The sequence below is a fragment of the Maniola jurtina genome, chromosome 20 (genome assembly GCF_905333055.1).
Source record: "Maniola jurtina chromosome 20, ilManJurt1.1, whole genome shotgun sequence".
In the NCBI taxonomy this organism is placed as follows: Eukaryota; Metazoa; Arthropoda; class Insecta; order Lepidoptera; family Nymphalidae; genus Maniola; species Maniola jurtina.
In genome coordinates this window covers 3,194,579-3,215,507 of record NC_060048.1, presented here as the reverse complement: position 1 = coordinate 3,215,507, position 20,929 = coordinate 3,194,579, and the positions used below count along the sequence as shown (strand labels likewise).

General features: G+C 37.6%; 4 protein-coding genes across 6 annotated transcripts; 3 read left to right on the top strand and 1 right to left on the bottom strand.

Annotated features, from left to right (window-relative positions):
- The first annotated feature begins 111 nt into the window (after nt 1–111).
- Nucleotides 112–7,495, top strand: LOC123875890 (protein sneaky). Of its 2 annotated transcripts, none has more exons than XM_045921962.1 (11): nt 112–327; nt 1,180–1,299; nt 1,379–1,550; nt 2,528–2,668; nt 3,087–3,339; nt 3,572–3,697; nt 4,176–4,427; nt 5,056–5,271; nt 5,981–6,186; nt 6,546–6,817; nt 7,295–7,495. In XM_045921962.1, exons 2-11 carry the CDS (start codon nt 1,236–1,238, stop codon nt 7,462–7,464), a joined length of 1,872 nt encoding a protein of 623 aa, XP_045777918.1. In that variant the 5' UTR covers nt 112–327; nt 1,180–1,235; the 3' UTR covers nt 7,465–7,495. The 2 variants fall into 2 exon arrangements, with proteins under 2 accessions (XP_045777918.1, XP_045777917.1); XM_045921961.1 differs by lacking the exon at nt 112–327 and adding an exon at nt 360–753 and having other exon boundaries at nt 3,093–3,339.
- Nucleotides 7,496–8,647: 1,152 nt separating this feature from the next.
- LOC123875894 lies at nt 8,648–10,119 on the top strand. The gene has a single exon (XM_045921970.1). It carries the CDS (start codon nt 8,730–8,732, stop codon nt 9,699–9,701), a length of 972 nt encoding a protein of 323 aa, XP_045777926.1. The 5' UTR covers nt 8,648–8,729; the 3' UTR covers nt 9,702–10,119.
- A 70-nt stretch (nt 10,120–10,189) lies between these two features.
- Nucleotides 10,190–20,757, top strand: LOC123875895. The gene is made up of 3 exons (XM_045921971.1): nt 10,190–11,088; nt 18,493–18,633; nt 18,785–20,757. The coding sequence occupies exons 1-2, from the start codon at nt 10,303–10,305 to the stop codon at nt 18,607–18,609; spliced, it is 903 nt and encodes a 300-aa protein (XP_045777927.1). The 5' UTR covers nt 10,190–10,302; the 3' UTR covers nt 18,610–18,633; nt 18,785–20,757.
- LOC123875896 (calmodulin-4-like) lies at nt 13,427–17,129 on the bottom strand. 2 transcript variants are annotated; one of them, XM_045921972.1, is made up of 5 exons: nt 16,891–17,129; nt 15,934–16,043; nt 15,103–15,248; nt 14,311–14,425; nt 13,427–13,584 (listed from the first exon to the last, which is right to left on the bottom strand). In XM_045921972.1, exons 1-5 carry the CDS (start codon nt 16,997–16,999, stop codon nt 13,447–13,449), a joined length of 618 nt encoding a protein of 205 aa, XP_045777928.1. In that variant the 5' UTR covers nt 17,000–17,129; the 3' UTR covers nt 13,427–13,446. The 2 variants fall into 2 exon arrangements, with proteins under 2 accessions (XP_045777928.1, XP_045777929.1); XM_045921973.1 differs by having other exon boundaries at nt 15,103–15,245.
- Nucleotides 20,758–20,929: the final 172 nt, after the last annotated feature.

The window sequence follows — 20,929 nt, the reverse complement described above, 5'->3', positions numbered from 1 at the left end:
GAATCGTCATATGTACCTATGGATTTAGATTTTATGGGAACCGTCGATTCCTAGATCAAGGGCTTAGGTATTCTTGAGAGGGGTTAACACGTAAAATAATTATACATGTATAGATAACACCTTAGTGAAAATCAAGATCAAGAAAAATAACAGAATAATAAAGATCGTCGTCATAACGAATTTTGTATGGAACCGTGTGGATTTTGGATGGAATCTTAGCACAGGAGAAGTAACCATAAACAGTGTTGTAAACTTTAAGTCTGTTAGTATAAAAAAATCTATGATACTGACAAAAGCATAAAAGTCGTAGTGTGAAATCTAAATTCAGTGAGTATTTTGAGATCTATCAATGATATTTTGACGTTTATCTACTCAATGAGATAAAAATACAATAATTTATTTATATTAACAAGAAATCGATTAATACTATGTTATAAGTGTTTCTTAATTAATTATAAAGATTTAAGTGACAATAATGCCCACCACACGCATTCATGATCATATTTAATTATTGAGATAAGAAATATTATGTTAAACAAAGGTTAAACATAATATTATATCCACTTAGCTTAATTTGCACGCCAATATAAATTGTAATGTTCTCAAATTGTTACGAAAAGAAACTTGTTAAAAGCTTGCTAGGCTTTCTGGCAGGTTTTGCTTTGGGACAATGTTACTACATACTATTCTTAAAGGACATATCTTTTTTGGGAGATGGCTATTTTATAGGCTTGATACTAAGTATTCTGTTAGGTAAGTTTGGTCTGAAATCTTTATCACCACTATTTATAAGTTGAAATGTCAGTTTGTATGTATTCAATCCAATTCAATCTCTATTGCGAATTTGGGTTAGTTTACAGATCTTAATATTATTGTTAGGTTCTGCCAAATTCTACCTTAAGGTGGAAGCGACGGGCCTGCCCGCGAAATTCAAATTTAATTTGGTTTTTCGCGATTTGTAAATTAATACGACAATGTAGGCTTATGGTATTTTAATTGCGACAATGGCAGTATCATCCTCACAGGTTTATATAAAAATCTTTACTTGAAAGGTTCCAGTTTAAGAAATAAATTCTAGTATCGACGACTCACAAATTAGTCCCCAAAAAAATATGAAAGCTTAATTACCTAGAGAATATGTAAATTTAATTAAATCAAGAAACATTTTTGATCGTTAAGGTGTATGTAATGCAGTGTCAATACAAGTTCAATGTATTTCTCTTCTCCTGCTTCCAATGTACTGTGGTAAGGCAGGCCGAGGGGTTTTGAAGGCTGTTGTACTTACGTACGTTGTCGCTGGTAAGAATTTTGTATTAATCTTTATTTATTGGTCAAGGCTTTTTGATCCATACTTTGTATATTGAACTTTTTTTCTCAGGCCCAATAACAAACATGGGTTTGAACGCCAAGGAAGTGGTACGGGTGTTTGCATGCAGTACTCAACTGTCGTACAACCTCACCAAAATCAAATACGCCCGAATGTACAAACCGCTGAACAAGGCATTGCTTAGTTTAAGGAAAGAAGTTGATGGAATAAAGGACGCTATCAGGTAAGTTTCAATGTTGTATTGCTTTAACAAAGGTCCTTTATAACCCCCGACCCAAAAAGAGGGGTGTTATAAGTTTGAGGTATGTGTCTGTGTATCGTCTGTGGCATCGTAGCTCCTAAACTAATGAACCGATTTTAATTTAGTTTTTTTTGTTTGAAAGGTGGCTTGACCAAGAGTGCTCATAGCTATAATCCAAGAAAATCGGTTCAGCCGTTTGAAAGTTATCAGCTCTTTTCTAGTTACTGTAACCTTCACTTGTCGGGGGTGTTAATTCCCACTGGTGTACCTTGTTGCCAAGTGTTGAGAGTTCAAGACACTTTTGAAAGTGCTGTGGTTAGCTAAGCTTTTTATTTGTCACAGTCTTACTTACCCCTAGAATTCCTTGCTTTTTAGTAGCAGTAATTCAGTCGTTCTGTGCTGTATAAATCATTGGTGAAGGTTGTTCCACCTTACCATTACACAATAATGCGGTGGGTACTTACCCAGACTGTTCTGCAAATTGCTCGCTACTGTTTTTTTTAGTGTAGGATACCTCACAGCTATCTTGTACTGTAGTACCCGAGCGACCAAGCTCCTTTGGAATTTTTTTGTGAAGACGAATTTCCTCAGGGATGATCCCTATATAGAGAACTAGCTGACTTCGTTCGCGTGGATGTAGGTTTTTTAAAATTCCCGTGGGAACTCTTTGATTTTCCGGGATAAAAAGTAGCCTATGTGCTAATCCAGGGTATAATCTATCTCCATTCTAAATTTCAGCCCAATCTGTCCAGTAGTTTTTGCGTGAAGGAGTAACAAACATACACACACACACACACACACACACATACAAACTTTCTCCTTTATAATATTAGTGTGACATAATACAAAGCCAATTCTAAGGCTCCCTGCCTCATCAACTAAACCTGACCTAGCTCACCTGTTGAACAAAATAGGTATGCATCGTGTCATGTAATTAATTGGAAAATATGTCACTTCAGATCCATTCGTGATGTCATATCACCGATAGAGCTAGAAATCGAAGGAATGGACCACTTGCAACAGATGAAGGCAGAAAATGATTTGTCTGATGCTTTGTTTGACATTATTCAACGCTCACAAAAGGACGCAAGGCAAAATCAGTTCGTAAAAAATACAAACTTTAATATTAGTTATAGCTTAGAATAAAAACCCAGTTATAGTCATGGCAAAAAGTAGGCATCGATTTTGCGTAAAATGCAATCATAGGAGAGCACGTTCTGCCGAATTGGAACTCTTTGGCACACACATTTTTGGGTTGAAAACAAATTGATTGCGTTGGTGTTTTCGAATTTATTCCTTTACCTACTTTTGTTAGGTGTAAGACCTTCTTACCACATGATTCTATAGGACAACGGGAAGTACCTACCCTTATAGGTTTTCTTGACAGACACGACAGACGGACAGACAGACAACAAAGTGATCATATAAGGGTTCCGTTTTTCCTTTTGAGGTACGGAACCCTAAAAAAGTGAACTGTTTTTAACTTTTTAAAATCCATTCATAAATTGTACTTAATAGCTATAGTTTGGACCTAGTAACCAATGAAAGTGGGCAATATGAAAAAACCTATCTCGATAAAATGGAAATCCGTTGCGAAAACCAGCTATCCCACACAGTGACATTATGTTTGAACGCCTTTTCTTCGGCTTACGAGGAATGTAACCAGGCGATTCCGGCATATGCTACAATGATATGCTGGCCTTTGATGTTGCCAAGGGTGTGCAATGTAAAACAATTGCTTGGACCTGAGATATGCAACAGCAGAAAACAGGTAAAATAAATCCTATACAATGCGTTTCTCACAGGTTTCTTAGTAAAGCCGGTGTTTGACTAGGTAACTACCAACATACAGACCTGAAAAGCCTCTTACAGTAGACCAGCTTTAAATATGTAAAGAGTTTTTAACCAAGATTTTAATATTGTAAGGATACGGAACCCTCAGTGTGCGAGTCTGACTCGCACTTGGCCGGTTTTTTATTTAATATCTAAAAATGTTTTGTCAGCTAAATCCTGGACTGGGGATCGGTTACGCGTATCTGAAGAAGGTGAAAAGAGAACTAACATCGAATCTCACGGATATAAAATTACAACATAAAGTAAAGTATGAACGAGAGCTTCAAGATGTCCAGGTAATTCAAATGCTGAAATAAAAAAGATTTTTTATTCAAAAAAACTTTTACAAATGCTTTTGAATCGTTAGAAGTATCTAGGTAAATACCACTGGTTCGGAACGCCTTTGCCGTTCGAGGAGAACCAGTCAAAAACTCGGCGGTTGCTCTTTTCGAATATTCAATTTACAACAATATTATGCCATAATATTGTATAAGTAATTGCCGTCCCGCGTTTACTTATTATTTCCTAATTTTTCGGATAGGTACTATCCGATACTACTACTACTAGTAGGTAGTTAGTATCCAACACAAGCTTCTCTTTTCAGCAATGGTTGCCTGGTGGAGATTGCTCTAAGCAATAAGGCCGCCTTTGCACACAATCGTTGTTTTTTCTGTTTCTTCCTTTTGTGTTCCTCTTCATGTTTTTTGTGTGCAATAAAGATTTCATCTACCTATCTATCTCACGACAAATAAATAAATGACACTAAACTTTTAGGATGCAAAGGAGACTGGTGACCGCGTTCTCCACGCGTTTCATGAAAAATTCGTTACCATGGAGTTAGCCATCACTACAGTCAATTTCTGCCTTGCCTTGTTATTCCTTCGCATAGCATACTCTGCACAGAGCTACCACGATATGTACCTGACGAGTATTGATTTCGACAACGTTTACATCACGGGATATTTTAAAAGGATCGATCTAAAGCGGAGGAGGAAAGATAAATTCACGCTTTTGCCTTTAAAAAAGGTACCGTCATTTTCTATTTTTGCCATCGTAGTAGACAAATAGAATACCAGATACTTACCTATTGTTAGCTTAGGTACATGGAATTGTTGTGAACGTCAGGATGGCCGGTGTATGAGAAACTTCATTTATTATTTAATTATGAAGGTACTAATTATTTCTATATAGGCACTAAATAGTACATTTTAGGTACAATTTTTTGGAATATATCTCATCAGTTTTCCAGCACTACACCGGCCATCCTGACGTTCACGAATTGTTGACAATGCAATGGCACGGATTCAGAGAATTAAACTGATATAATCAGAGATTTCGATTTATTTTAATAGTTAACACTAGACAAGTTTTTATAGAATAGGTACCTACCTATCTTTTACTTCCAACTCCTCATCCACTCGGTTCCCATTAACTTCATTAGGTCGCCAGTCCAGCGGGCTGGAGGGCTTCTTAACTAAAGTAACTGTAACTACATATTCATTTGACACGGCTAGAACATTCCTTCGCTTTCTTACTGAAGTGGAAAGAGAAATTACTTTGCTAAGTGTTATCTTTGTAAACGATTCTGTAGAAAATATGCTTAGAACTGTCACTGAAAGTTACTGGTCAGCCATTCATCATGGTTCCATTTTAGATGGAAAGAAACAGATACGTAGATGTACTGTCCACTTATTACTTACTTTCGGAGCGCAAGAAACTATTGTGTCAGATCCTCAAAGTTATGCTGGAAGCGGTGACAGCAACGACTTTCGTGATGCTGGACAGATTGTTCTATGAGGCTTTGGATGTCGTAAGAATGCACGCGAAGGAGAGTCAACCCTCATCGGGTGTGCAAGACCTTGAGATTAAGGTTTAGTGGTCTTTTCAATTTTTTTCGAACTAGAACTTTCAAATAATCCGTAGTTACCTGAAAAAAGTGATTTCCGGGAAAAGTGATTTTGAGTTACGGTTAACTCAAAATCACCTTTTCCCCAAATAATTAAATGCGAGGTCCTGATGCTAAAACCTAAGACAGGAAATTCAAATGTAAGGAGTAAGGATCGATTAAGGAAGGGAGTCGCGCAAGGAAGGCACACGGCACCAGCGTGTTATCATATTTCTGAGCCTCAAAATATGTTGTGAAGGCGGCTGCCTCGAGGAGGATTTTAGGTCACATCTATAAAAGAATCACACTATCACACTAATATTATAAAGGCGAAAGTTTGTATGTGTGTGTGTGTGTATGTTTGTTACTCTTTCACGCAATAACTACAGAATGGATTTGGCTGAAATTTGGAATGGAGATAGATAGTATCCTGGATTAGCACATAGGCTACTTTTTATCCCGGAAAATCAAAGAGTTCCTACGGGATTTTAAAAAACCGAAATCCGCGCGGGCGAAGCCGCGGGCATCTTCTAGTAAACTATAACTGACTTACATATGAACAGACAGCTTAAGCAGCTGGGTCTCTAGATTTTGAAATTTTGCATGAATATTTTATTTATTTATAACGTTGTCCCATAGTTGTCCCTCAGCATAAACACCGCATGCCCATAACGCAACGCATTTAATTCACCAGGTAGAAAGCAAAGGTCTATTATCCAGCATGGTACGCAGAGTCCTCGAAGAGATGAGTTCCAACAAACAATACAAAATGGTTTCCAATGAGATGTGTCTCCCGCGGCCTAGGGCGATGCCAAGCTTGTTTTATTTTAAAATTTACGGTGGATACATATGGATACTTCTGTTGGTTTTCATTAACCCTTATACGATGAGACTGCGAAGGTACGTCCCTACTAGTTGTAGCTGCTCAAAAGCTAGTCAATTGAACGTAGAGAGAGACCTTACCTACATATACTTTTGATTTATTTGAGGAGGTACTTAGTTCGGATTTAGTATTTGTGCACTGTCCCCAACTCGAATGATAAAGGTAGTAGCCAGCCAACCTCATTAAGCATGAACAACCTCGAGAAAACAATGAGTAAGGAAGATTTAAGCTAGTCGTAGTAAGTTGTAATGATTAGAACATTGCATGTGATGTGGTAAGTTCTTTGAAAGGCTACTAGACTAGCATTCAATAAGTACCTAGGTAGACCGAATAGGATCATTAGATTAGGTATCAACTGGAGAAAAACTTATTCCAGACTGATCTGCAGTCATTTCTACCCCGTACGCGAGAAACAGCGAATACTACACCTCTACAACGATATACTGAAGAAGCGAGTTAAAATGGACAAAACGCTACGCAGAAGGGCGGTGCAATCTGTGCGAGCTCATTACCTATCTGGGGAGAATTTGTTGAGTTTGAGGATAAGGTTCCCTCAGATGCTGGGATGGCTTGAGGCATTGCCGGTAGCTAGGATGAAGTGTTTGATTTGTGAGGAGACCGCGCCGAGGGACTGTGATCGTAGTCATAGTAAGTTTGTCTCATAGGTCATCGCTATTGATGGACCAAAGTATGGGTACCTAATGTAGGTACAATATTGTCCTTGCTGAACCAATCTTTTTGGCACTGCGGTGCAAACATAAAGGTCTCTACTCAGATTAGTGACGGAAATCATATTTTCCAATTGGCTTTTGTCTGTTGGAAGGTGATGCATCTGTTCACGACACTAGAGTCAAACGTTCAATAAAATTGGGTTTAAAAATTGCTAATAGGTATTTTCTTTCTCATTTTAAGATAAAGACCCGTCTAGGGAGTAGCGATGGGTTGAGATTCAGATGATGTTGATTTTCTAGGTTAGCATGTTTCCAAAATAGACCAGAAAATTAAAAAATCAATGATTCAACATCATTGTACCTACCTATTAAACTATAATCATAATTTACATAGTTATAGGGAAGCATGTACTGGTTGGTACCATTAACTATCAATTTAATATTTTTCTTAAAGGAGCAAGCACGATACAAGGGTGGCATTCGTGTGTGAAAACAAGGTGTCCATTCGTATACTGTGAAGAGTGTTGGCGAGAAGTGGGCTCTCAGTGCCTCGCCTGCGACCCTGCGCTCGCCGAGCTGAGCGACATCGACTCCCTCAGCGACGATAACCCACCACGACATTAGGTAGAGACTTGACTACCTACATTAGGTATTCCAGTACCTACGTTACTGTAACGTTGTAGCGCCGTCCTTCTGAACGCAGGCGCGCCGAATATGGCCCCGGGATTGACACCGGGAGCACACGTAATCCCGGAATCTACAGGCTTCATAGCTGTGGATCGTAGACGTGCAACCTTTACAACGGTACCCTGTCCTCTTCACACTGCTCCTGGTTCGCGCTCCCGCGCCGTTCCGTGCCGCACTCTGGTCCTGCATACTTCGGGCGCGCGCGGCCGACCGCCGCCACCGCCCATTCTCCGTCCCCGCCCATTCTCCGTCCCGGTCATCGTATGGAGGGCCGCGGCCGCGGCGCCGTCCGCGCCGCGCGCTGCCCCGGCGGCCTCCGCCGCTCCCGCCGTGTCCACTGCCGCCGCGTCCCGTTCCGCGGCCTCTAACGAGTTGGCGAGTTTCACCGCGTTGGCGAAACTAATCGTTTCCTCCTCCGCGAACAACCTTTGTCGGATGAGATCGCTCCTCAATCCACACACGAACTGGTCTCGCAGGTTCTCGTTCAAATTATCCCCCAGCTTGCAATGGCGCGTCAACTTCTTCAACTCGGCGACATAGCTGGCTATATTCTCGTCCGCCGCCTGTCTTCTCTGTCTAAATCTAAATCTCTCTGCCAAAACTGAAGGAGCCGGTTGTAAATGCCGACGTAATAACTCGATTGCGTCCTCATATTTCAACTCTGATGGTTTCTTTGGGCTCTAAAAGTTTATAACACTCCCGACAAGTGAAGGTGGCAGTAACTAGAAAAGAGCTGATAACTTTCAAACGGCTGAACCGATTTTCTTGAATCATAGCTAAGAACACTCTCGATCAAGCCACCTTTCAAACAAAAAAAAACTAAATTAAAATCGGTTCATTAGTTTAGGAGCTACAATGCCACAGACAGATACACACGTCAAAATTATAACACCCCTCTTTTTGGGTCGGGGGTTAATAAATCGACATTATTTTTGTAACAATGACCTAAGACTGCCCGCGAAATTCAAATTTAATTTGGTTTATTTGTAAACTAATACGACAAAGGAGGCTTATGGCACTTTAATTGCGCCAATGGCAGTATCATCCTACGTTACATCCTAAGATAACTACGTTCTTTAATCCAGATCACTCCAATTTAATCCAGATCACAGTCGTCGACTAACGGTCGCACGTAACGCACGCACGCTCGTTAAGCGATCACATACATATTTCTCATAGTACCTACTTAGTACCTAACTACAATGCAGTCTAAGTGTGATGTGTGTAAAAGAACGGTTACAAAATCACTACCGGGATTAGAATGCAGTAAGTGTGACAGAGTTGTGCATCTTAACACCAGATGCAGTGGTCTGACTGGTAAGCAAATCGCCGCCCTCAAAGCGGCCACCAGCTTAGAGTGGACTTGCCTTGAATGCCAGCGGGAATCACCAAGACGCAATTCATCAATCATTATTCCGGAAGAAGACGACGAAGACGACAACACACCTGTTCAAATCGACGCAAAGAAGCTGTTGAGCAACATTTCCAAGGAAATTGAAAAGGCGATTAAAAGTGAGATGCGTGAACTTAATGAGGCATTGCAGTTTCATAGTGGAAAGCTAGACGAAGTCGTGGAGTGTATGGACGCATTCAAACAAACTATTAAAGCACTCGAAAGGAAGAATGTGGAGCTAACGAATAAAAATAATAACCTAGAAACTCGTATCGGAGCCCTCGAGCAACGATTACAAGAAATCGAGCAAGAAAAGCTTATAAATTCAGTGGAAATTGCAAATGTACCATACCAGAGCACAGAAGCGGACAGTAAAATATTGGAAAAGGTGGCCCTGAAACTCCAACTACCCATTGGAGGTATAAAAAGCTCACGAAGACTCCAAGGGAAGAAAGAACAACCGCCGAACATTAGAGTGGAATTACAAGACGAAAGTACTCAAGAACAATGGATTACGGCTGCTAAAAGCATCAAAACTATGGTAGTGGACCTTTGCCCCTCCGAGAAAAATAATAAGGATATAGTTTACATCAGTGAAGCAATGACGAAAACCAACAAGACCTTACTGTGGAAGGCTAAGCAAGAACTAAAGATTAACCAGAAATTCAAGTACGTATGGTTTAAAAAAGGATTCGTAAAGGCACGCAAAGACGACGGTTCAAAAACCTATATTTTACGAACCATGGCGGATGTAAACGCCCTACTAAAGAACAAAACGTAAGGCATTATTTGATACCTGCGTTATATACCTGCGTTTTAATATGGACAGTTCACTAGACGAAATTTACGAATTATCGGACTGTATAAATATTAATGACTTTTTAAATAATATCTCTAATATTAATATAAACTTATTGTGTGTACATTTCAACATTAGATCTCTTATAAAAAACTTCGCCACGCTAGAACAGTGTATACTTACTTCGAATAAATGTATTGACGTAGTTATCCTCACCGAAGCTAATATATCTGATAAAATAAGTTGCCTTTATCATATAAATGGCTATCAAATGTTCACAGCTCTAAGAAAGTCAAGAAGGGGCGGTGGCATTATCGTTTATGTACGTAATAAAAACAAATGTAGCATAAAAAATATTAGAACAACCTACTTCGAAAATATATTATTTACAATAACCACCCCTTCTAACTACACTGCGAACATCTGTGCTATTTACCGTCCTCCTAATACAAGTAGAAACCTATTTATCGACGAACTCTTTACCACTATTGATAAATTCGCAAAAACCACAGATTTTTACTTTCTAGGAGATATTAACATAAATCTGAGACTAGACAACCCTATAAAACATAAATACAGTAACATGCTGCACAGCCTAGGCCTTATGTGCGGGATCACTGCACATACTAGGATTGAATTATGTAATGGCAAAATAAGCAAATCGTGTATAGATCACATTTATGCTCGATCCCGCACACAAGACCTGTATACGGCGGCGATCGGTACGACACTGGCTGACCACCGGGCGGTGATACTCGCTTGCCTCGGCGCTCGAACACAGGATGTTCCGAAATACAGAACTTGTCTTAACAACCAAAAGTTATTCTCATCATTAGAACAGATAGATTGGGGGCCTACAAATAACATGACGTGTCCAATATCTATATATAATTACCTAAAGACTAGACTTACGGAATGCTACAAAAAATCTGAATATAAAATAAAAATAAAACCTAACAACGTACGAAGTCAAAACATATGGATCAATAAAAAAATTATACAAGCATGTGAGTATAGGGATGATCTGTTCTTAAAATGGATAAAAAACACGAATGATCTAATCGCAAAACAAAAATACAATAAAGCCCGAAACTACGCCAATATGTTAATTCAAAAAACTAAAAATAAAACCACAAAGTCGGACATTATCGCAAACAAAAATAACCCTAAAAATCTATGGAATATATTGAATAGGCTAACTGGCAAAATGAAGTCTTCAATAGACGAAATACTGCAAAGTACTTTTGGTGGTCATTGCAAAGATATTGCAAACAATTTTGCGGATACGTTTAACAATAGTGTCAAACGGATAATTCCTAAATGCTCCGAACCATTGCTCGACAATTCAACATATAGCTCTTCAGCAAATGTCACCATGCGCTTTAAGCCTGCAGATCCCAAATCAGTAGAAAAAATAATCAAATCTCTAAACAGTAATAAAGCACCAGGAGTAGATCGAATAAGAGCTATTGACATAAAAATGCTATGTGGAAAAATTAAAGCAACCCTATCGAACCTGATAAATGCAAGCGTAATTACAGGTAAGTATCCTACTGAACTAAAAACTGGCATTGTAAGACCAATACATAAAAAAGGCAGTAGGCTCGATTGTGATAATTATAGACCGATAACGATATTACCTACGGTTGACAAAATCGTCGAAAAATACATTAGTAATCAAATACACAATTTTTATGATAGCAATGACATACTAACAAACAATCAATATGGATTCCAACCACGTAAGAACACTACTCAATTGCTTTCAGCATTCACAGATAGTGTATACAAACATATCGACAGTAAAAAGCATATTTTGGCCGTATTCATTGACTACAGCAAGGCTTTTGACACACTAAGACATAATAAAATGTTGCAAACCTTAGAGGACAGCGGAATTAGAGGTAAGCTACTCACATGGTGTGAAAACTACCTGCAAGAAAGATCTTACAGGGTTAGAGTTGGTGACGATGATAGTCTTCCAGTTCAGGTAACGGAAGGAACGGCACAGGGATCCGTACTAGGACCTTTGCACTACCTTACTTACGTAAATAGTCTGTCCAACACCATAAAGAAGTGTAAGATCTACCAATTTGCAGATGACACTTGTTTAGTTGCCGCGGCCGACAATATAGAAGAGGCGCTCACGCAACTTCAAGATGATTTCGACTCGCTGGCAAAATGGTCTCACGACGCAGGGCTGGTGCTCAATGCCAGCAAAACTAAACTGATATACATTAGCACCAGCCACAATAGAAGCTCGTACAAGCCTAAACTAATAGCGCATAATCACCATTGCCTTCATGTGAATACCGCTAAGAATCTGACACCTTGTACCTGTGATACAATCGACGTAGTTGACAAGCACACCTATCTTGGGCTTGTCATCGACAGTCGACTTAACTGGACAGACCACGTTAACCATGTGTGTGACAGGCTTAGAGGGATATTAGCAAAATTTTCGCTAATAAAATCTAGAATACCATACAAAACTCTCTTATTACTGTACATTTCTTTGGCTGAATCGGTTATATCATATGGTTTGTCAAGCTACGGAAGAACATACAAAACTCACCTTGATAAAATATTCGCACTTCAAATACGGATCCTAAAGCAAATAGTTCCAAATAAAATCAAATTAGCTCATAAAGATGATTATCGTAAACTATTTGCTTTCTGCAAAATAATACCAGTACATGAAAAAACAGAACTGACATTATTACTTGAGCAATATTTTAATGAAAACTTAAGAAAAGTGCAGACCCCATATTCAGCCCGAAGAATTGACAACCCTAAACTCTTATTACCTAAATATAACAACTTATATGGAAAAAGAAGATTGAATTACGTCATACCTTACTTAATTAATCAGCTCCCTAAGTCATTAACCGACGTAATAAATCAAAAAAATATAAAAGTTAAATTAAAGGAATACTATCAACAAATTATAATATCGAAGTATAATAATTAAACTGTATATTCTACAGTCTAATTATTGTACCTATTTAATTTTGTAAATAACGTGCCAGTAATATCGAAATATTGAATTGATAAATAAGTATCCACTTGTTACTACAACCTACACTTACTAATAATAGTAATATCTTAATTCACTAATAATACTAACAACTAAACTTACCTATAATACTTATAATAATACTAACAACTTAACTTACTACTAACATATAATAATATCAATCATATATTTAGCATCATATTTGATAGTTACATTACTTGAACTAAACATTGCACTTACACAAAACAAAATCATCCTGTACCAAAGTTATAAATCACACACGAAGTAGTGTTAGTAAGATATCATATTACATGAAGTAGTGTGAGTGAGCGTCGACTGGTTTTACCACGTCTTACGCTATTCGCACCATCCTACCTACCAACTTTTTTTTTTTTATCTACCTACATATATTTAGAATTCTTATTGATAACCCATATTTAGCCTAATGTTGTTAGTTTATAAGTCTAGTTGTAAGTACTAGTAGAAATTGTTATACTAGATTAAATTATTGTTACGTGCACTACACATTGTCGACGACAGGTGTGCGGAAAAACTGATAAAGTTTATGAATACACCTGTTTTGTAAAATTTGTAAAAATTTGTTCTTAAATAAATAAATTATTATTATTATTAAAAAGATATCTATGATAGTGATAAGTTAGAAGTAGATAAATAAAATAAAAGTTGGTTAAACTTGATAACGTGTTTTATTCAAAACAACCCATACTCGAGCTGCTCGCCCACAGTCAAGTTGCTGACGAACTGTATGTTGTCGGCGACCTCGTTGCAGAGCTGCGCCAGGCCGCCCAGCTCGCCGCCCTCCGCTTGTGGACTGAAGTTGTATACTAGCTGAAAACGTCATGTAGAAAGTGAAGACTATTTACCTCGAACTACCTACTTACTTACCAGTAATAACCTAGGTCGCATTGGCGAAATTCGCAAAGCGCAACCCGCCGAAAAAAAACCGCATGTACACCAATGAAATACTTATAAGTAGAGCTTATTGCTTTAAGACACAAACTCGTGCTCATTTTAAGCAATTAATTAATATCACTTGCTTATAACTCTGAAGAAAAACATCGTGAGGAAATTTGCATACCTGAGAGTTCTCAAAGGTGTGTGAAGTCTGCCAATCCGCGTCTGACGACGATGATCCTGGCCAGCGTGATGGACTTTGGTCTATGGCCAAACCCTTCTCATTATGAGAGGAGACCCGTACTCAGTAGTGAGCCGGCGGTAATTGTTACGAACTCACGACGCGCGACGCGCTGCGGCCTAAAACTTAATAAACGCCTCTCTTTCTATCGCGTAAACTCTTGTCTCTCTCATAAGAGATAGAGTTAGGCCCGAGTCCTCAACGATATCATATTGCTCGAGTCACGTGACCATAGGCACCTTCTAGGCAAACGCGTCCCATCTCAGGCCACATCATCACTTCCCGTCAGGTGTGATCATGGCCAAGCGTGTGTCTATAGTGAATAAAAAATGTACAAGTATTTGTGTGGAAAAATATAGGTGCATGGGTGCAAGTTACTACATTCGTCTTATTGGATGAAAATGAAAATGCAAAATTACCGATAAAAATTCATCGTAAGTGACCCAACCGTCGTTATCAGTGTCAGCCAAGTTGAACCTTTCTTTTCTAAACTCCATAGAAGTTTCGTCTCCCAAGCTCTCTAAAACGGCACAACTAAGAAACAAGGTGACTATTTCAAAGTTGATTAGAAACATATTTACTAAGAAACTACCAACAAGAGAGCAAGCAACGCACTTTCCAATAGGTGCCTACTGAAAATTCTAATGGCTTAATTTCTTCAGCGCAACCAATGCAACAGAATTTTGAATCTTATTTTAGCATTTTCAGTAAAATATCAGTTTCTTGCGACTCATCTTAGTACCTGAATGCGCAGATAAGTAAGGTATTTTCAGAGTCGTCACATAACCACATACTTAGATACCTACCTAATTGTGGCAACACTCAACATCACTTAACCAGCGGAATCTAATATTCCTACCTCATTTAGGCTACGTATAACTCTTTTAAAATGAAAACCCTATAAGCCCTAAACTAAGATGTAGGTAGCTACATTAACTTCCTTCCGTTAACAAGTGTTAATTAAAAATTTATAACACCCTCGACAAGTGAAGGTTACAGTAACTAGAAAAGAGCTGATAACTTTCAAACGGCTGAACCGATTTTCTTGAATTATAGCTAAGAACACTCTCGATCAAGCCACCTTTCAAACAGAAAAAACTAAATTAAAATCGGTGCATTAGTTTAGGAGCTACGATGCCACAGACAGATACACACGTCAAACTTATAACACCCCTCTTTTTGGGTCGGGGTTTAAAAATGAGACTACTAACAAATCATCAAATCCAAGCATCCCATTGGACTGGTTGTCGAAGAGCAGGAACAGGCTGTGCAGGTTGGCGATGGTGACCTCGTTCCAGCCGGGGAAGCGACGCACCACTTTCTGAATGCTCCACCGACGATCCTGCTCCTTCATCTCCTGGTGTTTTGGTATTTGTTATAGATATTAGGTAGCCTATGAAGTGCTAACAGGCACGGTTTGCATCTCCCGCTAATTTCACTCACAAAATATTTAATGTTGAAGTTGTGTAAGCCCTTGAACAAGGTATCGATGCTTGAGCTGGTCACACGTATAGGTAGCTGAAGTGAAACCTAGGTAAGTATTCTATTTCAGGTTAAGTATACCAAATACTTACGTTTTTTACTACACTTACTCGATCATCGTCATGAATCGATAGACGTCCACTGCTGGGCATAGATCCACGCCACGGTAATGCGCCGCCTGAATCCAGCGGCGTCCTGCGACTCGCCTGATGTCGTCTGTCCAGTGTCCACCCAGTGAACGTTCATGAGAGATCGCCATTCCAGTACTTACTCAATAACTCTCCTATCTCTGCGTTAACTACTAGGTAGGAACTTTGATATTAAATAGCATCACTTAATAGAGATCACTTGACTCTTAGGTTGAAATCTATAGAGCGTACTTAGACTTAAGTTTCAGTTAAAACGGGACAAAATGCCAGCGGTATAACGCTGTCTCGTTTTAGCAAAATCAAAGTGCGCTCTATAGATCTCAGCTGAGAGCAAAGGATCAATAGAAAATAAGCATCTACCCACGGGTTCTACAGATTGAAAATGCAGTAGTTAGTTAACCATTTACATACTTGGTTATACTGGCGCTGTTCTGCTAGCCTCTTGTAGAACTGGTCGACTAACTTATCGTAGTCAGTCATGGCTACCTTTTGGACATCCGAAACTTTCCTCTGAGGTTCTCCTATATAATCAAGTACGGAGCCTATATAATCAAGTAATGATTTTTATAAAAACTACATTCACGCTGATGATGAAGGCTCGGGCATTATATATTCGGTACAAAGATAGCTTGCATTCCAGACTGCTACCTTTATCCCGGGAAATCAAAGAGTTCCCATAGGATTTCTAAAATACCCAAAATTATTTGACCCGCGCGGGCATCATACTACGAGTATGTTGGGTCAGCGGTCAGCGACAAGTCGTAATAATCAATGTGCACACTTGCTAAAAAGGTTACAGCAGATATCCAGGTATGTATGTGCTACCCCTTTACCTCACAACAGTTGAAAAAGTCTCATGCTGAAATCTATAGAACGTGCTTTGACTTTGCTCAGACTTAAGTTTCAGTTAAAACGAGACAGATTTATGTTAGTGATATAACGCTGTCTCGTTTTAACAGTGTCTTAAGTCTAAGCTAAGTCAAAGTTCGCTCTATAAATCTCAGCCTCAGATTTAGCCCTACAGGCCTCAGCTGATAGCTTAAGTAGGTATAGGTACCTACTTAAGCTATATAGCTTAAGCTATATATAATATAGGTATTATCTCAATGTAACAGCTATTATGCTCTACCAACTTCCGTGACGAGATTTGCACACTATAAGGCTGGTTTTACAGTGACGCTTACCGTCCGCGCGGGTGGTAAGCGCGGTGGCCGAATTGCCGTCAGCGCGCGCCATCCGCGCGACTATGTAACGATCCAAGAGACGCAAAGCTCGTGGCCCGCGATGCTTACCAACCGCGCTGGCGAAAGCGTCACTGTAAAACCACACTAAGTTTTTCGACTCAAAAAAGCAACTCTCACTGCATACCTGTGGCCGTGAAATCTTCCTGCCTATAGAAACAGATGGGTTTCCTTTTTACAGGATATTCGAAAAATCTTCCCAAACTCGAGACAAGTGCGCTCACGTGGTGACCCATTTTCAATGTTTTTTTTACTCTCTTTGCTAATGACTGGATTAGGTGCCTACCGAGATTATATGAATAACATTGTTCTCTTATTTTAAATCTATTTATTTTATTGCATTAAAATCGGACAGCTAACAACAAGTTAATAATGACAAGTTGTATGCCAACTTGATGTCAACGGTCAACCGTCGCGTTATTTTCTCTTCTAAACTCATACTTATGACTGAATATAGGATAGGTTTACTGTGTATCTACATATATAAATCTATTGAATTTTTCTATTACTTATCGATTGCAAATTGCATATTTAACAGATAATTTTGCCTATTCAAGTTAAATTAAGTCGGTAAGTACCTATATTTTTTTTGTTAATAATCGGGGCATTATTTTTTATGAAAATCATACAAAAATACTGAATTACAAACAATACATATCTAAACATCTTTAACAAAATTTTTATACTCATGAGTGCGAAAGCAAATGATTTCGCTGCGCGAACTACCCTACCTCCCTAACTGCTGTGATCATTTATTTCAAAAGGAAGTGGATGACAGGTAAAATAAAAGTCCATTTTTCTATCAATCACTTGATTAATTTTCCATACAAAATTCCATTAAAAATTTCAAAAAATTCATGACATTATATAGCGTCATGCACAGTTGATAAGATTATAAGAATCAAAGTAATAATAATTATTACCGAAAGGAATAACGTAAATGAAAATATGGTAGGCAGTAAATTATTCTAAACTAAAATATAGGAACATTTATAAAATATCAGTCTTCTTTTAACAATATTACAGCAGTGTAACATAAGATATATGTAGATATAAAACGAAAAAAGACTGTTGTCGACTTTCTTGCAACAGTAACGGTCAAGTGTCTTATATTTAAGCGAAAAAAAAAATCCTCCAGGATATTTGGACGCTACTTTAAGTAAAGAAGACAAAAAATCAGTTCACAAGGATACTGCTTATTCTAGTAGACAACAGACTTCTAAAGCGGTGATTAGACCACCATCGCATTAATTCCAATCAGTCTTTAATGTATTACAAGTGAGGTAGATGCGGTTACTTAAACTTTGAACACAACTTACACCAACGTGAGAAGTCTTTTCTGACACAATACCCTAAGTTAATTATACTTTTTGCGCCAATATGCATACGTTATAGATAATAATCAATTTCGAAATCATTCTTGTGAGCCTACGCGCACGGACCGATTTTATCGGGCAATCAGAACAATGACGATGTAAAGAAAGGTTTGTTTGACAGCGTTGCAAACGTTTTATTTCTGGTAGGTGTTATTGTACAATATACAACGTGTTTGATAAATAAACATGATAAATATAGTACCAAATAGTTAATGCCATAGATTCTTTCGTTATCTCTGCTAATTGACAAACATTCAAACGGTTCCTCGAGCTCACGGAAGTTTTTTTTACGATTTCCGCCATCAGCTGTTTGCAGGGGTGTTACATAGGAGTTTTAAGCCAATTCTTTAAAGCCCTCGGGTTTCACTCTACAAGGTTCGTTATGTTTTTGGTCCTCACGTCAGCTTGTCAGGATGTTACGGGCATTATCTAACACTTTGTATATCATCATTCATCAATCAGACGGCTGATACCAAATCGGTTACGCGAGGCTAAAGCTGAGATCTATAGACCGCACTTTAAAGGCTCAGACTTAAGACACTGTTAAAACGACACAGCGTTATACCGCCTGGTATAAATCTGCCTCGTTTCAACTGAAACTTAAGTCTAAGCAAAGTCAATGTACGGTCTATGGATTTCAACCTTAATGTTAAACATAGTTTTATATATGAAAGGGGTGTGTCAATGGCTTCTAAACACGTTGGTCCTCGCGCAGAGGACAGGTCGAACCCGACCTGTTTTTCAACGAGGTTTATATAAAAATACTACTACTAGTTACACAATACGCTATCATTCATCGCCCCCTTGGATTATGTTCAGAGGTTAACAATAACATATGTACTTATATATTATCTGGATATTTTACAATCATGTTTATTTAAGTGGTATATTGACATATAGGTACCTAGTATTTGAAAAGTAGTGTATGAAACATTTTTTACTAAAAAGAATTTCAAAATATGGGTCCAGAAATACCGTGACAGAACTTGTCTTATTAATTTTGAAAATATTTAGAAATGTATTTATCGTTCAATAATTATTGTAACTAAGTAACTGTAGGTTTCTTACATTAATTTTTTTTTGATCATAGTTCATTGTATACTTTCATGAATGAAAATATTGTTGCAAAATTCTGTCACAGCAAGTCTCTTTAGGGGGGATGAATTTTAAAATTACTCTAAGACTAACACAACACAAGCGCTTAGTTAACATTAAAAATAGTACAAATAGAAATGGCTCAAATACAATTTCCTACAATCTCATATTATAATTGTATTATTATGCAGTTTGTATTGCGTCTTACCCACGACCTTCTGCAGGCACCACCACTTTCCCCTTTCCAGTTCACAAGAACATCGAATGTTTAAAAAGCTTGTACAAAATTACCACCATGCATCAATATTTACGCTCTCAATTTTATTGTATCTATCACAAACTACAAATTTTACTGCTAGCAACTAGCAGCTTTCACATAGTACACTTCGTTTACTGGCGATCAAATCATTTGACTTCGTGATTATATCAAAACATTCTTTTTATGCGCTGAATTTCGGCTCACTTTTATAAAGTGGTAGCGAGTTAGGTCGGCTACCTATTATAACTTATTGTTATTTAAAATATAACTTGAACCTATACCTATAATTCATATTTACAGTTATTATGTATATCGGTTTTGTTTGTGACAAAATAATTTCTTCTTAATGATAAATGTAATGAATATCAAAAAATTAAAAAAAAAAATGTGTTCAAATAATTAATAATAAATAAAAAGGTAGTGAAATGAGTTATGAATCCTGTTTTCCAAGTCGAAAGGCTTGTATCGCGTATTGAAAGGACTGTTGTGATATAATAGTAGGTAGCCACCCTAAAGCGCAATAATTTCATCCACTAAACCAAGTAACAAAATAAATCTAAGAAACATAACCAAATCATACCGAATTAAGTAATATTTAAGCCGCTTAGAGCCAACTTAGTAATAAACGAAGAACCTGTAGTAAACATCTTGCATTTGATGACATGACAGAAAGTATTGCTACTCATACGACTTTACCTACATAAGTTTGTATGTACTTATGAAAAAAAAAATGCTAATTTGGTAGCTGATAAAAAAACACTGTGTTTCAAATATACCAATTACCAACCTATTTGATGACTCTAAAGCTAACTATATTTACGTAGATTGAATATAATAATATGACATCACTAACTAAACAAGAAAATTAAAAAAAACAATAATAATTAAAAAAATAAAATGCAAAGTGATTTATACTTATTTCCTTCAACGTTATCAAAAAGAAAAAAATATACTGCAGCATCTTGGGTGACATTTGAAATTTTGAAAAAAATTGAAAAAAAAAAACAGTTTCTCATTATATAAAAGTTAATTGTATACGACTAATCGTTATAATTTGTTTGTATACATTTACACCTCCATACATACGTAAGAAAAACAAATACTAGAGCTACCGAATCAGTCTCGTGAAGGTTTACACGGTTTACAGTCAATATTTCTATCATATCATCAAAGAGTTTTAACTGATAACACAAGGGGTCTTCAAGATAATAAATGTGTAAGACTGGTAACATTCTATCGGATACAAGTCGATCAGCTGGTGTTTGAAAGAGGTACTTTGCTTTGCAATACCACCATATTTTTTAAAATATTAGACCAAATATTGACTCCTGAGATTCCTTGTTTTAATATTAAAAAAAAATAGATTTCAATGGACTTCAAGATAATTTTGAAAGAATTCTCTCATAAAACAATGCAAGCAGTGCATTTTATGCACA